The sequence below is a fragment of the Lissotriton helveticus genome, chromosome 8, assembly GCF_964261635.1.
Source record: "Lissotriton helveticus chromosome 8, aLisHel1.1, whole genome shotgun sequence".
In the NCBI taxonomy this organism is placed as follows: Eukaryota; Metazoa; Chordata; class Amphibia; order Caudata; family Salamandridae; genus Lissotriton; species Lissotriton helveticus.
In genome coordinates this window covers 324,604,375-324,621,691 of record NC_136069.1, presented here as the reverse complement: position 1 = coordinate 324,621,691, position 17,317 = coordinate 324,604,375, and the positions used below count along the sequence as shown (strand labels likewise).

General features: G+C 42.0%; 1 protein-coding gene across 1 annotated transcript in view; it reads right to left on the bottom strand.

Moving 5' to 3' along the window:
* Positions 1 to 17,317, bottom strand: part of TNFRSF19 (TNF receptor superfamily member 19) — a 212,225-nt gene that overhangs the window by 96,411 nt on the left and 98,497 nt on the right. The window contains exons 4-5 of the mRNA XM_078657098.1: positions 17,080 to 17,258; positions 3,882 to 3,967 (exon numbers count right to left, since the gene is read on the bottom strand). Coding sequence (XP_078513224.1) covers positions 3,882 to 3,967; positions 17,080 to 17,258 — 265 coding nt within the window. The remainder of the gene's footprint in view (positions 1 to 3,881; positions 3,968 to 17,079; positions 17,259 to 17,317) is intronic.

Genomic DNA, 17,317 nt, shown 5'->3' with positions numbered 1-17,317 from the left:
TACTGTCCTTTCAGAGACTGAAAAAGTGTCAAATAGAAAGTCTTCTTCTACCGGGTCAGCATGCATGTCCACATCATGATTAGCAGCTGCCCTCTCAATGAGTGCATGAAAACCTGCAGAATCTTCTGTAGGGGATGCACGTGCACTGAAAGGCTGTGGGTCTTGCCCCACATATTGGGTGCCTTGGTCACCAATGTCATCATATGAATCTGGCTGTGCATCTGGTTCATTGATGGGGAAAGTGTATTGGTCATCTTCATCATATCCCTCACCCTCAGAGTGTTCTGGAGAAGGAGTTGGGCTCCTTCTTGGAGGAGGCTGGATAGGTTCCATGAGGCCTGAAGCGTCTTGGCGAAGCTTTTTCTTCTTTAGGGGGATGACATAGGAGTCCACTGGCTGTGAAGTGATCCTCCTCTTGTAAAGGGTCAATTTGCCTGTGTCTGCGTCGATAAAACGCTCAGAATCCTCTTCTGAGTCGAGTACCCGACTTGAAAGTGCCCCTGCCGTTGAAGAATCCGACTTCTTAGGCATCGATTTTGTTGAAAAGGCCTTTGGCGCCTCTTTTGGCGGCAGAAGGAAGAGAAGGTTACCCGCAGGCTTCACCGGAACGACCATCGGCTTCTGTGGCGATGGCATCGGAGCCGACGTAGCAGAGGCCTTCTCCCTGATTCTCTGTAGTGAAGAGGCAATGAGGGACGCGTCACTTACAGTGGCCTTTGGCACCGACGAGGAGGTCTTGAACTTGCCCTCGGATCCGACGTCCTGTCGGCCCTTCTGTGTTTTGGACGATGATGCCGCAGCCGCCGACCCAGGGTCCTTGGACCGATGCGCAGATGTTCCAGCCTTCGATCCTTGTGATTTTGTCGGCTCCGTTTCCACCACGCGTCCGACTAACGCAGTCCCAGTCGGAACCGGAGCCGTGTCGCTGGCTTTGGCGGGCTTTGCCGGCGTCGCAGCGGTTGACCCGTGCCGACCACCCTTCTTAGAGGATCCCTCCTCTGGCGCCGATTTCGAATCGACAGATTTCTTCGACTTCTGTGGACCGGAGGCCGACGGAGTCGATGAAGCAGCGGGTTTAGCCGTTTTTGGTGGTACGGCCGCCATCTTAGGGACGCTCGAATCCATAAGTTTCGGTTTCGATTTTGGGTCGGCCATTTTAGGTGTAGTCGATACCGTAGGTTTCAGTTTCGGTTTCGATACTGGCTGCGCAGCAAGTATGTCCGTGGCCGGGCCTGAAGGCGGGGCCGTGGCTTGCGGTACGGGGTCTTGGGTAAGGCCGACAGGCGATCCCGTGACCCGATCTCGATCTTCGTAACCTTCGGGGCATAGCTCGTCCCCTGAGCTATCTTCCGCGGCCCCATAAACCTCTTCGACGTCCCCTACCTCGTCGACGTATTCAAGGCCTTGACCCACGACTCCGTCGTCGTCTTCCGGATCTGCCTCGACCTCCGTCCCGGGCGGGGAGATTTGAAGATGATGGCTCTGGTCCTCCTCTTCTTGGTCGCCGAAGATGTTTTCTGGATCCGGGGCCGCTTGTCTGGCCTCAAGGCGCACCGCGCGCCGAAGCTTGAGTGTCTTCTTGGACCTGAATCTTGCGCAGGCCATGCAGTTGTCTTCATTATTGTCTGGTGAAAGGCATTTGTTACAGACCGGGTGCACGTCTATATGTGGGTATTTGGACCCACAGAGCGGACAGTTCTTAAACGGACTCCGCTCCATGCTGAAAAGTTGCGGTCGTGTCGCGATGAGAGGGCCTCGATGTCCGAAGAGTGAAACTACTCCGCTGCTTCCGACTCCAAGAGACGGAAGAACTCGAGACCGTGCGCAAACAATACCGACGCAAAGAATATAAGGCCTTTTGGCCGTAAAAAAGCTAGTTTTTCTCGGTTCCGACAGAGAGACGTCAAGACCGCATCCGAACCCAATGGCGGAAAAAAACAATCTGGGGATGGAGCCGATGCCCATGCGCACTGTAGTCCAGGGGAGGAGTCACCTATCTCAGGATACTTCGAAGACTCTTCCAAGACAACAATGTGCGATCATCCGGACCCAACACTAGGCGGCGATCTAATGCTAAGATATGAATTTAGCAGCCCACATGCCTCGAACACTATAAATACTCGGCAGTCTGCGGTGGTCGAGCCTTGTCTATTGAATAGGCCTGTCTGCTGCACCACCCGCCAGGGAATCGATATTCCCTGGCACAGCAGTGGACGGTCCAAAAATCTTCCTTGTAATATGGCAGTTGCAGGACAGCCACCGCGAGTCTGGCTGTCAAACACAGCCAGACTCTAAATAGGCCCTATATTTTTGGTGGGGGAAAATAAAAATAATATGGAAATAGCTACGACCCCATTCAGTCAGCAGATTTTGTAATTATTATAGAAAAAGCCTAGGGGACCTAGCCACTTACTGCCCAAAACTTGCGTGGGAACAAAAAATCTTATTAATTGCAATAATCAAGATAAAAAAAATACGAACATGCAATAAAGCAGCATTATATTGTTTTAACAATAATGAAGAACTATCAATCAAGTTCTTTGTTAGATATAGGAACATGATCCAAAGTGAACTTTGAAATTCGAACAACCAGTTTTCAGACACTTTGCTCCTTACCAGACAAGTTGTATTTTCTTGTTAATAGATGTTGGCTAGTTATATGATCAGGATCTAAGACAAATCTAAAAAAATGCACTAAGCTCCTATCCAACACTTTGCACTTTTTATGGATAACCTGTAAGTCCTTGTCACTGCTATAATTCAGTATTGTGTAATCCTTAAGATATGAAAAATTAGACTATGTAATGAGGTAATGTTGAACTGTTTTTACAAAGACTAATGTGTAACATTGCTGGTAGATCAATGAATAGAACGCACTGTTATTTAACACTCTGCACTTTATCAGTCAATTTGTAATCATCTGTTTGTGCAAAATCCATTGGAATGCAAACATATGAACAAGGTATAAGATGAAATAGTCAAATGTGTTACATATTGACAGCTAAAAGGCATAGAGTTTTAACGAATAAGCTGTAATAAGCAGACCTTTGAACATCTAGCTTCCCATTCTTTGATCATGCAAGGTACATCTCAAATAAAATACAATAGTTCTCTTTATAAAAGACAAAAATCATTTCCCCAAATCTAAAGCTATACTAGGGGTGTTCGCTATCATCTCTACCACAATTGCCCTAAACATATAAGTGCAAGCATTGTGCCACATTATGCATCAAGAAGTCGTTGTAGAGTTGCACAAAACAGCTGTGCTATAAGAGGAAAAATGCATTCCTATAAATCATTTTCTTTGGCTCAAATCACTGTTAAATATACATTAAAACATTTATTACTATAGTTAAAAGACCAAATTCTATGTCACTACCACAGCGTAGCTTAACTAACTTAAAAAATTACTCTTTACAGACTCACACATTCTCAGTTAAAATCATTTTACCATGCTTACCTGGCCTATATAGTGAGATTTACCTCAAAGCACAAAGGTAACTCCTTTTCCTCAAGGTTAATACCTCTGTTTACAATTTCTACACATGAAAACTAATAACTTAATCCATACTTTCGGATCTGCTGAGAGTAATATGTAATTACCATTGCTGAGGGGTGTTATGACCCAATAAAGGTAATGCATTTTAAGACATAGACCCTTCCTACACTCAATAATGATCATTACTTGCATATCACACTCAGTACATCTAAGTGTACACTATGCCTTTATAGCAAGTGAAACAACAATGCATTGTCAGACAACTGGGGCAATGTATGGGACATCTTTTGTTTATGAACAAAAAGGAAAGTAACAAATCACCTTTGCTTTAAAGCTCTTTATACAAAAGGGATACACATTCATAATATCAACATGTACTTACAGTGAGGCTCATAAGGAGGAGGCGGGTCACCACATGGAACGCACTCCATGTCTTGAAATCCACCCAACTTTGTCTTTCGGTAAAAGCTAAAGGGAGATGGAGCAATGCCAAGTTAACAGCTGCAGTAAACAAGTCTATCACAACATTTCAGAAGTTCCCTTTTCACACGACACAGATTCTACCACATAGACAGAAAGCAGCAACATATGGCTCAAACTGTGAACATGTTTTTCTCTTTACCAATGCATCTAAAAATATTATTTTAGTTGGGATTTTTATAATTGAGTATGTCAGCTTTGGTAACACGATGCAAAAAGTGATCTTACAATTCATTAAAACTAAAGTGCTGCATTTTCTTCAATTTCATTATTTACAACAGCTTTATGGTGTACCCTTAGCCTGAAACCCCATATTTGTTTGACAAAATATAATTTATCAAAGGTTTGTGACACAAGAATATGGTGTCAAAAATATTTTCAACAAAAATATTAGGGTTGCTTACTTTGGTGCCGATTACGATCTTGGTCGGAAAGACTCCGACCTTAAGTCGAAGGCTTTCCGACTGAGATCGATGGTTTCATTTCCGACCACCTAATTACAATTTAGGCGGTTGGAAGCTAAACCGGCCAGTCCTTCCTGCTGGCTTTTGACGGGGGATCAGCCCGGAATTCATATGGACAGATTACAATGCTCAGTTTTCGGCAGGCTTTCCATGCCGGGTTTTCCGACTTGGAAAGCCTGTCGGAAAGCGAATTTGAAGGCACCTACCAGGTCTCCCTTCAACCATCTGCCTACAGTTGGTGGCTGAGGGGGCACTGATGGTAACCCCCTGTTGAAACCTGCACCCTTCTCTGTGTGGCAGGCACCATGAGGTGCCTGCCACGTGGTGCAGGGATAAAAACAACCTCCTATTTCTCTATGGGAGCTTGTGCTAAGGCCAGTTTACGACCGTAATCGTGATTAGGCGGTCAGTCGGACCCGTATCTGCACAGGTGGCCGCACTACATCGTAGTACGCCACTCTGTATGTAAACTACCAAAATACTGTGTCAAAAATACAAGGCGCGGACTATCTTTAAAAAAGCAAGCATTAAGAAGGATTCATAGACACAGCATTAAATGTAATTTATTTAAAATATTACACCAAACAATAATAATATATTTAAAAATAGTTTTATCATTAATGTAAATTAAATAAAAAAAATGCACATGGAGTAGAAATGTAATATATACATTCTTTAAAATATACAAAAACAATACTTAAACAATAAAGATACACTAATCTTATTAATACTTAAAAGAACTCAAATTAACAAACATATAATAAAACATATGAAACTTCATTAAACAATAAAATTAATATAAACAATACTTTGAATTATTGTCAATTACTTTTATATATAAATAATAAAACATTGAAATACATTACATTAAAAAATAATAAAAGCAAATTCAATTCGCATAAACAATTATATTTAAATAAAAATATATAATTCTTTTATAAAAAATGTAACAATTAAACAAAAATATAAAAATAACACTAGCATAAGTGTTAGACTCTGAAGGATTCAGATTTGCTATTCTAGCTCCAATTTAAGCAAAAGTAGGGAAAGCAATGGAATTTGGAGGGATACATTTAATGTTCCCACTCTGATCCAAGCAACAGTAGGTAAAGTGTTGTACTTTGGAGGGGTTAGATTTACTATTGCCACTCCAATCCACGCAACAATAGGGAAAGAGTTGCACATTTGAGGGCTTAGATACTCTATTCCCACTCCTAAACAACGGCAGACTTTGATGGGGTTGTATTTACTATTTCCACTTCATTGTATGAAACTGTAAGGAAAGTGTTGGACTTTGAAGGGGTCAAATTTACCGTTCCCATTCATATCTAAGTAACAGGAGGGAAAATGTTAGACTTTAGAAGGACAGATTTACTATTCACAATCCAATCTATACAACATTAGGCAAAGTGTAGGGCTATGGAGGGTTTAGATTTACTACTCCTAGACCAATCTAACCAACAGTTGGTAAAATGTTGGGCTTTGGAGGAGTTTTACCATTCCAACTGCAGAACATTTTGTTTTTAAATTACATACATAACAAAATAAAAATATTTAAACACACTTAAATTAAATATATGCAATATAGATAAATACAATTACATGTAATGTATTTCATAATACAACAATAATTAAAAAAAGAATATTTAAAATAAATACACTTCCATACCGACTACTAAAAACCCACAAAACTAAAAAGGTAAATGAAAATCATAAATAAAACATTATTATTCTTAAATCAGTTATAAAAACAAAACAAATAACATTTAAACAATACATATACATATCATTTAAAAAAGATTGAATAAAATAGAATTATTAAATATTTGTTTTTTGTCAATTAGTTAACATAAAATGTAATCAATCAAATAAATTACAATATTAATCATCAACGAATATTTTAACTACCCCAGAAAATTCATTATAAATAAAAAACAATAAATAATTTCAATCCGTTCCTAAAGTAATCCCCTACAAACTCAAAGACCTGCTACTAAATTACAAAATACTGTAGAAAATTTAAATAAAAAAATACAAATCACACACTAGACTAAACAAATATATTAAGCACTAATAAACTAAATATTTTACCCAACTAATGACAAATTAATGATTTATAGAGAAACAACAGAGGAGTGACTTCACACAAGAACCTAAAAAAGGCAACCTCGGTTCCCTTAATGTGTGGTGATGGTTAAATAAACTAACACCCCTTTGTGTACTGTGTCTTAATCTTAAATAACGTGGTACTTCCTGTTCCACTAGTATACCAACTGGTACATAGCTCACCCTCTAAAGGTAGCAATCTGCAGTGGAGGAGCTCTATTCTTTAGAAGGACCCTCACTCACCACTAGTTGGTGACATGCTTCATCATCGGGTCCCCGCTAGGGTGACCGAGTATCACCCTAGCGTGCTACAACGCCTGACTACAGCGGAGCAGGATGTGGTGAGTGGAACAGTGCCCAAATTAGAAGTGACTAAACGTGTAGTGTTAGTGCAGTTTAAAAAATGCGTAGGTTGTAACCAGGTCAAAAACTTTTAATGATGGTCAACCCGCATTGGTTAAAAATTAGTGAGTGGACTGAGCAAGGTTCTGAGTTAGGGAACCCGAGTCCTAAAAATTGGTCGACATGTTTCTGCTGTTTTTTAGTGCTTTTTGCTCAGCATTCTTCAGGACCTAATATCTAGTCCTCCGGTGGTGTGCACGCGCTAAGGCGTACCCTCCCGAGAGGCTCTAAATGTGAAAAACAAATTAAATATAACTATCGTTTCCGGGAGGGATTGGACCAGAAAGCAGGTTACGGGCGGGGAGCCGTGAGTGCAGAAAAAGCCACCACGTGAAGTATACCCGCGCCACCCTCACCGAAGGGGCATGTTTATGTCCCGTTTCTTGTTGCTATGATTGTTTCTGCAAATGGCATGAGATAACATGGTTACTGATGTGTGATGATTTTTTCACACATTTTTATATTTAATTTGTTTTTCACATTTAGAGCCTCTCGGGAGGGTACGCCTTAGCGCGCGCACACCACCGGAGGACTAGATATTAGGTCCTGAAGAATGCTGAGCAAAAAGCACTAAAAAACAGCAGAAACATGTCGACCAATTTTTAGGACTCGGGTTCCCTAACTCAGAACCTTGCTCAGTCCACTCACTAATTTTTAACCAATGCGGGTTGACCATCATTAAACGTTTTTGACCTGGTTACAACCTACGCATTTTTTAAACTGCACTAACACTACACGTTTAGTCACTTCTAATTTGGGCACTGTTCCACTCACCACATCCTGCTCCGCTGTAGTCAGGCGTTGTAGCACGCTAGGGTGATACTCGGTCACCCTAGCGGGGACCCGATGATGAAGCATGTCACCAACTAGTGGTGAGTGAGGGTCCTTCTAAAGAATAGAGCTCCTCCACTGCAGATTGCTACCTTTAGAGGGTGAGCTATGTACCAGTTGGTATACTAGTGGAACAGGTAGTACCACGTTATTTAAGATTAAGACACAGTACACAAAGGGGTGTTAGTTTATTTAACCATCACCACACATTAAGGGAACCGAGGTTGCCTTTTTTAGGTTCTTGTGTGAAGTCACTCCTCTGTTGTTTCTCTATGAATTAGCCCGGGGTCTAGGAGTGTCTACTCATACCCTCTCTCTCTTGTTGCTGATATACTAAATTAATGATTTAAACAACATACAAAAAGCTAAAAATAGCTTCCCATACTAATCCCATACAATCCAACAATTTGCTACTAGACTACAAATTACTCATCAATTGCTTAAAAAATAAATTACACTTGAAAGATTACGACCTAGATCAAAATAATTACATATAACATTCTATTAAATAATTACCAATTAGTTATTTAATTTAAAAAAAGGATTTAAAGATAAATAACAAGAATTCATATTTACAATAACGTACTACTCCCCTTCTTGATTTTAAAACATATATAAAAAGAAGTGTTATTTTTCTAATTTGGGATCAGATAAAAAATGTTAGTGTGTGTCTCATTTATTGCATCCGTGAGTACAGCAACTGCTTAGCACTACTAGTTGCGGCTGGTACGGAAAGGGGGAGGCAAGGCAGGGGAGGTGAAAAAAATGTCACTTAACTCTGCATGGCCGCCATCTCCCCTTTGTCGTCTCTCCTCCACTTCTCTTCCTGGAAGCAGGAAGCACACAGCCTCCCATAAGCCAATCACAATGCTGCTGTCATCAGCTTGACCAAAAAGGCGTTTAGCCCATTGACGGGAACCAGGTAGGGCCAGAAATACAAAATATATACAAGAAGACCCGGAATCCCACTTTTCAATATAACGATAACCACACTATATTCTTTTGTTGGTTAGGCTATATTCATCAGCCTTTTACTTTTAAATTTTTCAATGTTTTTAAATAGGAAAAAACTCATCAATTCTCAGAGCCACATACAATTTATACAAACTCAACAAGAATTCAAAACAAATACATACATTACAGCCAAAATAAATTAGACATCAAACATATACAGTGTACATCAATTGTTCAATTGCTCCAAATTTCAATGTGCAAGCGCTACTCAACATATTGTTTCTCAATGAAAAGTGTACCTACAATCTGCCTATTTGTAAGGTACTAAAACAACCCAATTTGCTGTGAGTATACAACTTTTTGAATCAATATACAAAATTTAATTGGTTCCTGCACTTCCACATATCAGAACCTGCCGACGCGTTTCCAGCACCGTATAACCTCTTCACGGGCTTTCCTCAGGGCTTCTTACTAATGGTAGACTTGGTGATCTATGAAGCAAATTAAATTTAAATTAACTATTCTGCACACCCTTCATTACCCTTATCAGCTACCACCAAGTGTTTAAAAGCTCCTACCTTCTTGGAGCGTCTTAATCTATGGGACTTTCTGGGCGATTGACCATGTCAGTGACAACCTGAAAATTAAAAAATCCTTCAATGACTTATCGTATCCACCATACGGCGAGTGAATCCACTATCTGTGGACCAAAAGGTATGACCAATGGGGGGCACTGTAAAAAACACAAGCCAAACCAAATCTTTGTGGATCTACTCCCAATGGGCTTCCTTTCTCATTTACTCAATGATACAGGCACTGTCCTACCTTAACTTGTTTACTCGAAGTTTGTGGACCCGACTGCCATCCTCATGCGATCGGTCCTAGTTCAAATGGAGAGGTCATAATCAGTACAATACAAGTGGTTTTTGCATAATTCGGCGGCATTTCATTTCATTTGATCAGATCATATTACCTTGTGTGGGTCTTATTAATAATCGAACGTTTAAGCTATCTAAAAGCCTCATGTTGTTGCACTAAACTAGTGGGATTCTTTTTGAAATTGGAGATTTTCAGGACAATACGGGCAAAAGCGAGTGAAGTACGACAAACCACGGGACTACATGTCCCAGTGTGCTTAGCGGCACAGAAACCTACATAGTTAGTGATTACTTCCGGGTTCTTCACAAACTGGCTGAGGACCGCGGAGAGGAAGGCTAGAAGCGCTCAGGTATGGTGAGATTTTAAACGGACATACAAAAGTCTGCTTTGCGTGCGTGAGCCACTTACTGATTATGACGCCGTTGTATTGCAGAACGGCAATGAAGGATCGCGGGGAAGCGCTGCATTAAGTGCATACAGTGGAGCAAAAGTACGGGGAGAGGCGCCAGGGGCGTCTTGCACTATTTAAAGGTGAGGGCACGCCAGGTATACGAATGGTAGGTTGGCGGCAAGTGAAGGGAGATTTAATATTATTATGAATATCCAACATCTCCATTTGAACTAGAACCGATCGCATGAGGATGGCAGTAGGGTCCACGAACTTCGAGTAAACAAGTTAAGGTAGGACAGTGCCTGTATCATTGAGTAAATGAGAAAGGAAGTCCATTGGGAGTAGATCCACAAAGATTTGGTTTGGCTTGTGTTTTTACAGTGCCCCCCATTGGTCATGTAAATATCTTGGAATTCTACCGCTGGTTGCAACAAGCTGTCGTTCAAGGTAGGCTACACCTTTTGGTCCACAGATAGCGGATTCACTCGCCGTATGGTGGATACGAGAAGTCATTGTAGGATTTTTCAATTTTCAGGTTGTCGCTGACATGGTCAATCGCCCAGAAAGTCCCATAGATTAAGACGCTCCAAGAAGGTAGGAGCTTTTACACACTTGATGGTAGCTGAGAAGGGTAATGAAGGGTGTGCAGAATAGTTAATTTAAATTTCATTTGCTTCATAGATCACCAAGTCTACCATTAGTAAGAAGCCCTGAGGAAAGCCCGTGAAGAGGTTATACGGTGCTGGAAACGCGTCGGCAGATTCTGATATGTGGAAGTGCAGGAACCAATTAAATTTTGTATATTGATTCAAAAAGTTGTATACTCACAACAAATTCGGTTGTTTTAGTACCTTACAAATAGGCAGATTGTAGGTACACTTTTTATTGAGAAACAATATGTTGAGTAGCGCTTGCACATTGAAATTTGGAGCAATTGAACAATTGATGTACACTGTATATGTTTGATGTCTATTTTATTTTCGCTGTAATGTATGTATTTGTTTTGAATTCTTGTTGAGTTTGTATCAATTGTATGTGGCTCTGAGAATTGATGAGTTTTTTCCTATTTAAAAACATTGAACAATTAAAAAGTAAAAGGCTGATGAATATAGCCTAACCAACAAAAGAATATAGTGTTGTTATCATTATATTGAAAAGTGGGATTCCGGGTCTTCTTGTATATATTTTGTCATCAGTTTGACAGCAGCGTTGTGATTGGTTTGAGAGACCTGGTTTGGCGCTCAGACAGAGAGTAGGAGCCTGTGCATGTTCTCCACACAGGCTGTGAAGTACAGCCGGATGGAGAATATGCTAAGTGCGCAAGACTGTTTGGCCTCCCCAAGATGGCCGGCCAAACCATCATGCGCACTTAAGTGCGCCAACTACTCCTCCCCCTGCTGGCTGTGATGACAGCCAAGTCTCTCCCCAAAACTGGCTTCAGCACAGAAAAAGAAAATGATATTAACATTGTCTTATTATCATTTTATTTTTTATTTCTTGCACTGCTCAAAAGCAGTGGGGCGCCGCTCTCAACACGGAGCGCTACCCTCTGATAAAACTAACTGCTCGCCCACATTACCACAAAAGAGAGCGTTAGTATTATCTACTTTAGCCTCTGTAAACAATTGGGGACCCACTGGACTCTCTACACAGTATACTTATTTTTAGTACACTTTATAGAGAGTCAGTTTCCTAAATTAACTTTGGTATTTGGCAACCCTGGCTTTTGGCAGTGCCTCTAGTATATTTTGAGCACCTGTACTAACTTCATTACAAATTAAGCACTGTAAACGTCAAGCTAGTGAGATGACTGCACAAATAGGTTGATGGTACAGTCATGAAGGCCAATTCATCAAAACATCAAGAGTTGACAGAAGTGGCAGACATTACATACCCTTTAAGTTTTATAACATAAAAATGTGGACCACTGTCCCAGCTTTAGCTGTTTAACCTCTGCCAAAAGGGATAAGGGGGAAAAGGGATGCATTGGGAAAAACAGAAAGTAAAGATGACTCAGAGAGTCCTATATAATTTCTGATATTGCAGGCTGGGCAAAATGTTGTGTTTTCATTCTGTAGTTATTGAAGGTAAATCTGACAGGGGTCTCCACCCTTTTCTGTATTGAGAGCTACTTATGTTCAATAAAACACATTAACAGCTACTAATATTATTAGTGTAGTATAATTTCTTTATATGTATATTAATTAAACCAAGCAAAATCTTTCTAATTTAATAAGCTGGGCTGCACACAGGTGAGCTACTCAGAGTTAGCTCAAGAGCTACAGTAGCTCACGAGCTACTGGTTGGGGATTCTGAAGTATATTGCTGATTCACTTCTACCTGCCATGGGTTTTGGCATTTGTGACCTATTGTCTTTGCCTATGTTTTTTGCCAATGCTCTACAGCATTGGTAAAAAACAAAAAAAGAATAAAAATGTGATGATGTGCACACGAGCACGTCTGAGTCATAACGCTGCTGGCAACTGTGTTATTCACAAAGCGCACACACACGCTCAATGACATGTCTGCTTACACGAGTGATGACAGATGTACATGTCTACTGAATGAAGTAGGCGCCATTTTATTAACTTCTTTATTTACTGATTGAAGATGGCGGACGTCAATTGGAGTGCTAAATAGAAAAAACTATTCTCATACGCGAAATCACATTTCTGAAAGCTCTGTAAAAATCACCACATTCCAGCTGCTATTAAAGAGAGCTTCAGCTAGGTCTTCCTTGCTGTTTGCACAATGCACTTTATCACCGGGGGCGCAACTGTATTGGTGGTTGGGGGAATGGCTATTTTTTTGCCAAAATTGAAATTGACTCCCATGTCAAAACTTGAAATTCTGAATCACATGACAGTTTTCGGAGAGAGGAGCGCCATTTTCACTTCTTCTCTCGGGCCACGTAGAGGCACTATATTGGTTCCGTGCTCTAGCCCTAGAGCTCGTTAGGATCCTTTCTCTCCATATAAGAGATGATATACTGTGTTTGTGAAGTAGACACGTGCTACAGGCGCGCCAAAGGCAAGCCCGTCTGTGCCCGTTGGCATTTGGAACGCAGCCAGCGCCAACCCTGCTGCCCAATCTTCCACCCATCAGGTCAGCATGCATTCTAGAGATTCCCTTCTCACCTTAAAATGTCAATCCTTGTTGCTCTCAGAATGCACTCTCCATTTTGTGGGGTTCAGAGAATTTACTCTTGTGAGGTCTGTGGCATACGTTTAAACATTAATGGAACTGCTGAGTTGGAGCCGAATACCCGGGAGGTTGGAGTTCCCTCACTGCTTCTGAATTGCAAGCCCCTGCAGGATATTAGACATGCCTCATTAACTACAGGTCGCTACCCAAACATATGTACGAAATGTTCTTCCTCTTGATTGACAACACATGGGATTTTGTATTCCTAAATGAAACATGGTTGATGGGATAGTTCTAATCTGGACCTGGCCATGGCGATTACGCAAGGTTACCTTAGTCTGTCTGCCAACCGATGTGGGGACAAGGTGGGTGGTAGGGTGTCAATTGTTTACAGGGGTAAATTTGTAGCGTTCACCTCACCTTTAAGCCAGTGTGGACATTTTGAGGGTCTTATCTTCAGTATTAAATGGACACCCTCCTTCTATTTCTCTATCCTTCTGGGATTTAGGTCTCCCGACTACCCCAGCAGCTGCTATACCGCACTATTTAACAGCATTGCACAATCTTCCCTGCAGTGCCCTAATCTTACCATTTTGGGAGATTTTAATGTTCAGGCAGATGACCCCAACTGTGCCCAAGCCACCCAGCGTATTCAAACGCGTGCTGGTTTGAATGTTATACAACATGTCCATGCCTCTACTCATAGAGCCGGACATAGGCTGGATTTGAATTTTTCTAATTTTCCCAGTATGTAGTTTAACTCCCCAGAGCATCTGGTCTGATCACTATATTATCTCATTTACATTCCTCCCCTCTACCCCCGGAGATGAAAAGAAAATGGCAGAATCTTTCAGAAGAATCCTTTGCTCAGTGCATCAGGTCTTCCTCGCCGACCCTTCTAGAGAGAGTTGACTCGGATTTCACTCTTTTCAATGAATGGATCACAAACTCCTTGGACCTTTTAGCTACTTTGAAAAAGCATGTGGCGAAAAGATCTAGACCTTCAGCCCCTTGGTTGTCCCATGCCCTAAGGCCTGAGAAAGCCTCTTCTACTAATTGGAGCGTAATTGGAGGAAACGGTATGACCCCAATGCTAAGACCCTCTATAAAGCTCTGTAAAGCAGATACCGCAAGAAAACGCATAACACCTTGACAGATTATGTTGCACTTCGTATTTAGACAGATGCTAATTCTTCTAGGAAAATGTTCAAAATTGTCAAAATCTTTCATCTCGCCTGAGGCAGCTAAAACTGCCATCATTCCTTCTGCCGCACTCTGTGATAAACTCTCGGTTTTCTTTGATGAGAAAATTCTGAATCTTTATGCCACCTTCCGGGCGGCATCTAAAGGGGACAAGGATTTCATTCCGTCTTACAAGGGGGATATGCCCTCCATCGCACCTGTGAGTCTCAGTTCTTTACGGAATGGGACCCTTAAATGAACTTAAAAAGTGTGAGCCAGGCTCCCCAGATAACTCCTGTCTTCTGCACATTTATATGATGATGGCCCAGTATCTCAACCCTTACCGTAATACAATCTGGACTTCCTCTTTGACGTTCAGTGTTTTCCCTACATTTTGGAAACATGTCCTCTTCTGCAGCATCTTAAAAGGCCGAATGCAGAGTTTGTTAGGGAGAATCATGATATTAGCACAACTGTCATGACGTTGCTTCTTGACCTGTCGGCTGCATTCGACACGGTGGCCCATTCCATCCTTTTGAACAGACTCACTCATCCAGGAATTCAGGGCAAGGCCTTCTTGTGGCTCAAAGCCTTCCTAGACGGCAGATACCAATGTGTGTGCCTACACTCTTTTTCCTCAGAATCTAAACCACTGAGAGTAGGGTACCACTGGGATCAGCCGTCACCTCGCTTCTATAGAAATAGTACCTCATCCTGCTGGCTAATCTCATCGAAACCTGGTGTGTAATGGTAGTGCTTTACGCAGACGACACCCAATTACTATTTTCTTTTCAAGATGGCTCGGAGGCAGCCTTTTACAACTTCAAAGATTGCCTTGAAGAAGTTGCGACTTGGATGGAGTCAAATTGTCTGAAACTACATTCTGACAAAACAGAAGTTTTGCCTTGCAGTCAAGGAGGGCCGCCGCAGTCCAACTTCTGGAGGCCCGATGAATGTAATCCCCCCCAATACTGACACCTTCTGCCAGGAATCACAGCATCATATTTGATGCAACACCCTCCTTCGCCACTCAGATCAAACAGATTTCTTCAGTCTGCTTCCTGACACTGAAAACCATAAGGAATTTCCTTCATTTGGTCCCAGAAGAGAATCGTAAAACGGTAGTCCACTCTATAGTAATTTCTCGATTGGACCACTCGAACAGTCTCTACCTCGGCATAGTTGCGAGCTTGATACACAGGGTACTGTTAACCCAGAACGCAGCAGCCAGTCTTGTACGGAGAGTCCCCCACGTCAAGATATCGATTCCCATTTAAGACAGTTGCACTGGCTTCCTGTAGCACAGAGCATTCAATTTAAAGCTCTGACGCTGGCCTTTAGAGCTTTCAGCAGAGCTGTCCCCGGCTATTTGAAGAATAGATGGACCCCGTATACTCAAGAGACAGTACTAAGGTCTAATAACCTCAACTTGATGCGAATACCAAAATTCTCGAAGACACGCCACGGAGAAAGATCATTCACAGTTCTTTCCGTCGTGCTATGGAACAGTCTGCCACCTAAACTGCACTGTTTGAGTCGCTGGCCACCCTTAAAAGAAAACTTAAAGCATGGTTGTTTGTTGCAGCCTAGTTATTAAGATAATACGGTTGGCTCTCTGTTGTCTGCTTGAGCACCGGAACGTGTCTGTTTGAAGCAGCTGACCGCTTAGAAAATGCCAATTGATTGAAAGCGGTCCTGCAGCAAATGGGAGCTGCTAGGCCCTCCACAAAATGTAAAGAAAAACCGCCACAAGGTGTGGGGCAGCAATGAAGGAGCAGGAGGTTATAGTAGGGGGGTGTGGATACGGGCATTAGATAAAGATAAGAAAAAGCCAGGTGGGGGAGAAAGCAGAAAGAAGGGCAAGTTGTGGGAGAAGAGAGCAACATGGAGTGAGAAGAAATGAGTAATTGGGGGGAGAAGCACACGAGTTAGAGAGCTGTAAAACATAAGAACTTTCATGGAGGGCTTCAGGAAAAAGAAAACAATAAGTTCCCTAAATATGAGCAGTGGAAGGATACAAGTTAGGCAATCAAAAGGATGAAGGATGGTAAAGAGCCTATGCTCCAGGGGTGGGACATACCCAAGAAGAGGAAGACAAGCCATCGAATGAGAAACAAGAGAATAAGTGTGCCAATAAAGCCAACCAATAGAGAGCAAGAAGCAAGTCAACTGTACGTTTTTGGTATGTTTTTGCATATAGAGTTAAAAGGCTTTTGCATATAGAGAGTTAAAAGCTATTTGGTAGCGAGACCTACAATAAATGGGAGGCAGCCAACAAACTGCCTTCAACTGAGACACTGCCTGGTTCATGGGTTTGCAGTTGTGTATGTGGTCCTCTTTGGCCCATGTCTGCTGGCCAAAGAGAAGCACACGAACCACACAAAATGCCTGCAATCCGCCTTTTCTCATGATTCATCTGTGGCTCACATTCAGCTCATTTGCCCAATGTTGCTCCACAGATGAATTGAGAAACTCAGGCCCACCACTGTTTATAACCAAACTAAGGAATAACAAATGCAATTTTTGTGGTAGCATATTGCAAACCATGAGTTTGAACCACTACCCCTGGCTCCTCATAATTGACATCCATATCTAGTGCACTGAGCATGATGAAGAGCTAAGATCTTTGCTCACACTTAAAAGATGAAAATGTTGGTGGTGTTGACATGTCACAGACCAAGGCAACCTAGAAAACGTTAACCATACAAAGAGCAATGGCTCCTTCTGAACAGGGAGGCTGGACTCACCCGGGTAAGCAGTCCCCACACGCCGTGTTGCTGGTGGCGGAGCAGTTGGCCTTCAGGTAGCGGTTCACAAGCGCGCAGTCCTGGCAGGGCTTGCACTTCTGAAAGCCCCAATCCTCCTTGAATCTGTTTGGTCTGCATGTCATGCACTGCGCATCCTCCTGGTAGCCAAAGCCGCATTCCTGCAGGGATTAAACAAGCCCTTCGGTCATTGTACAGCTTGAATGGGGAGCAAGGGCCT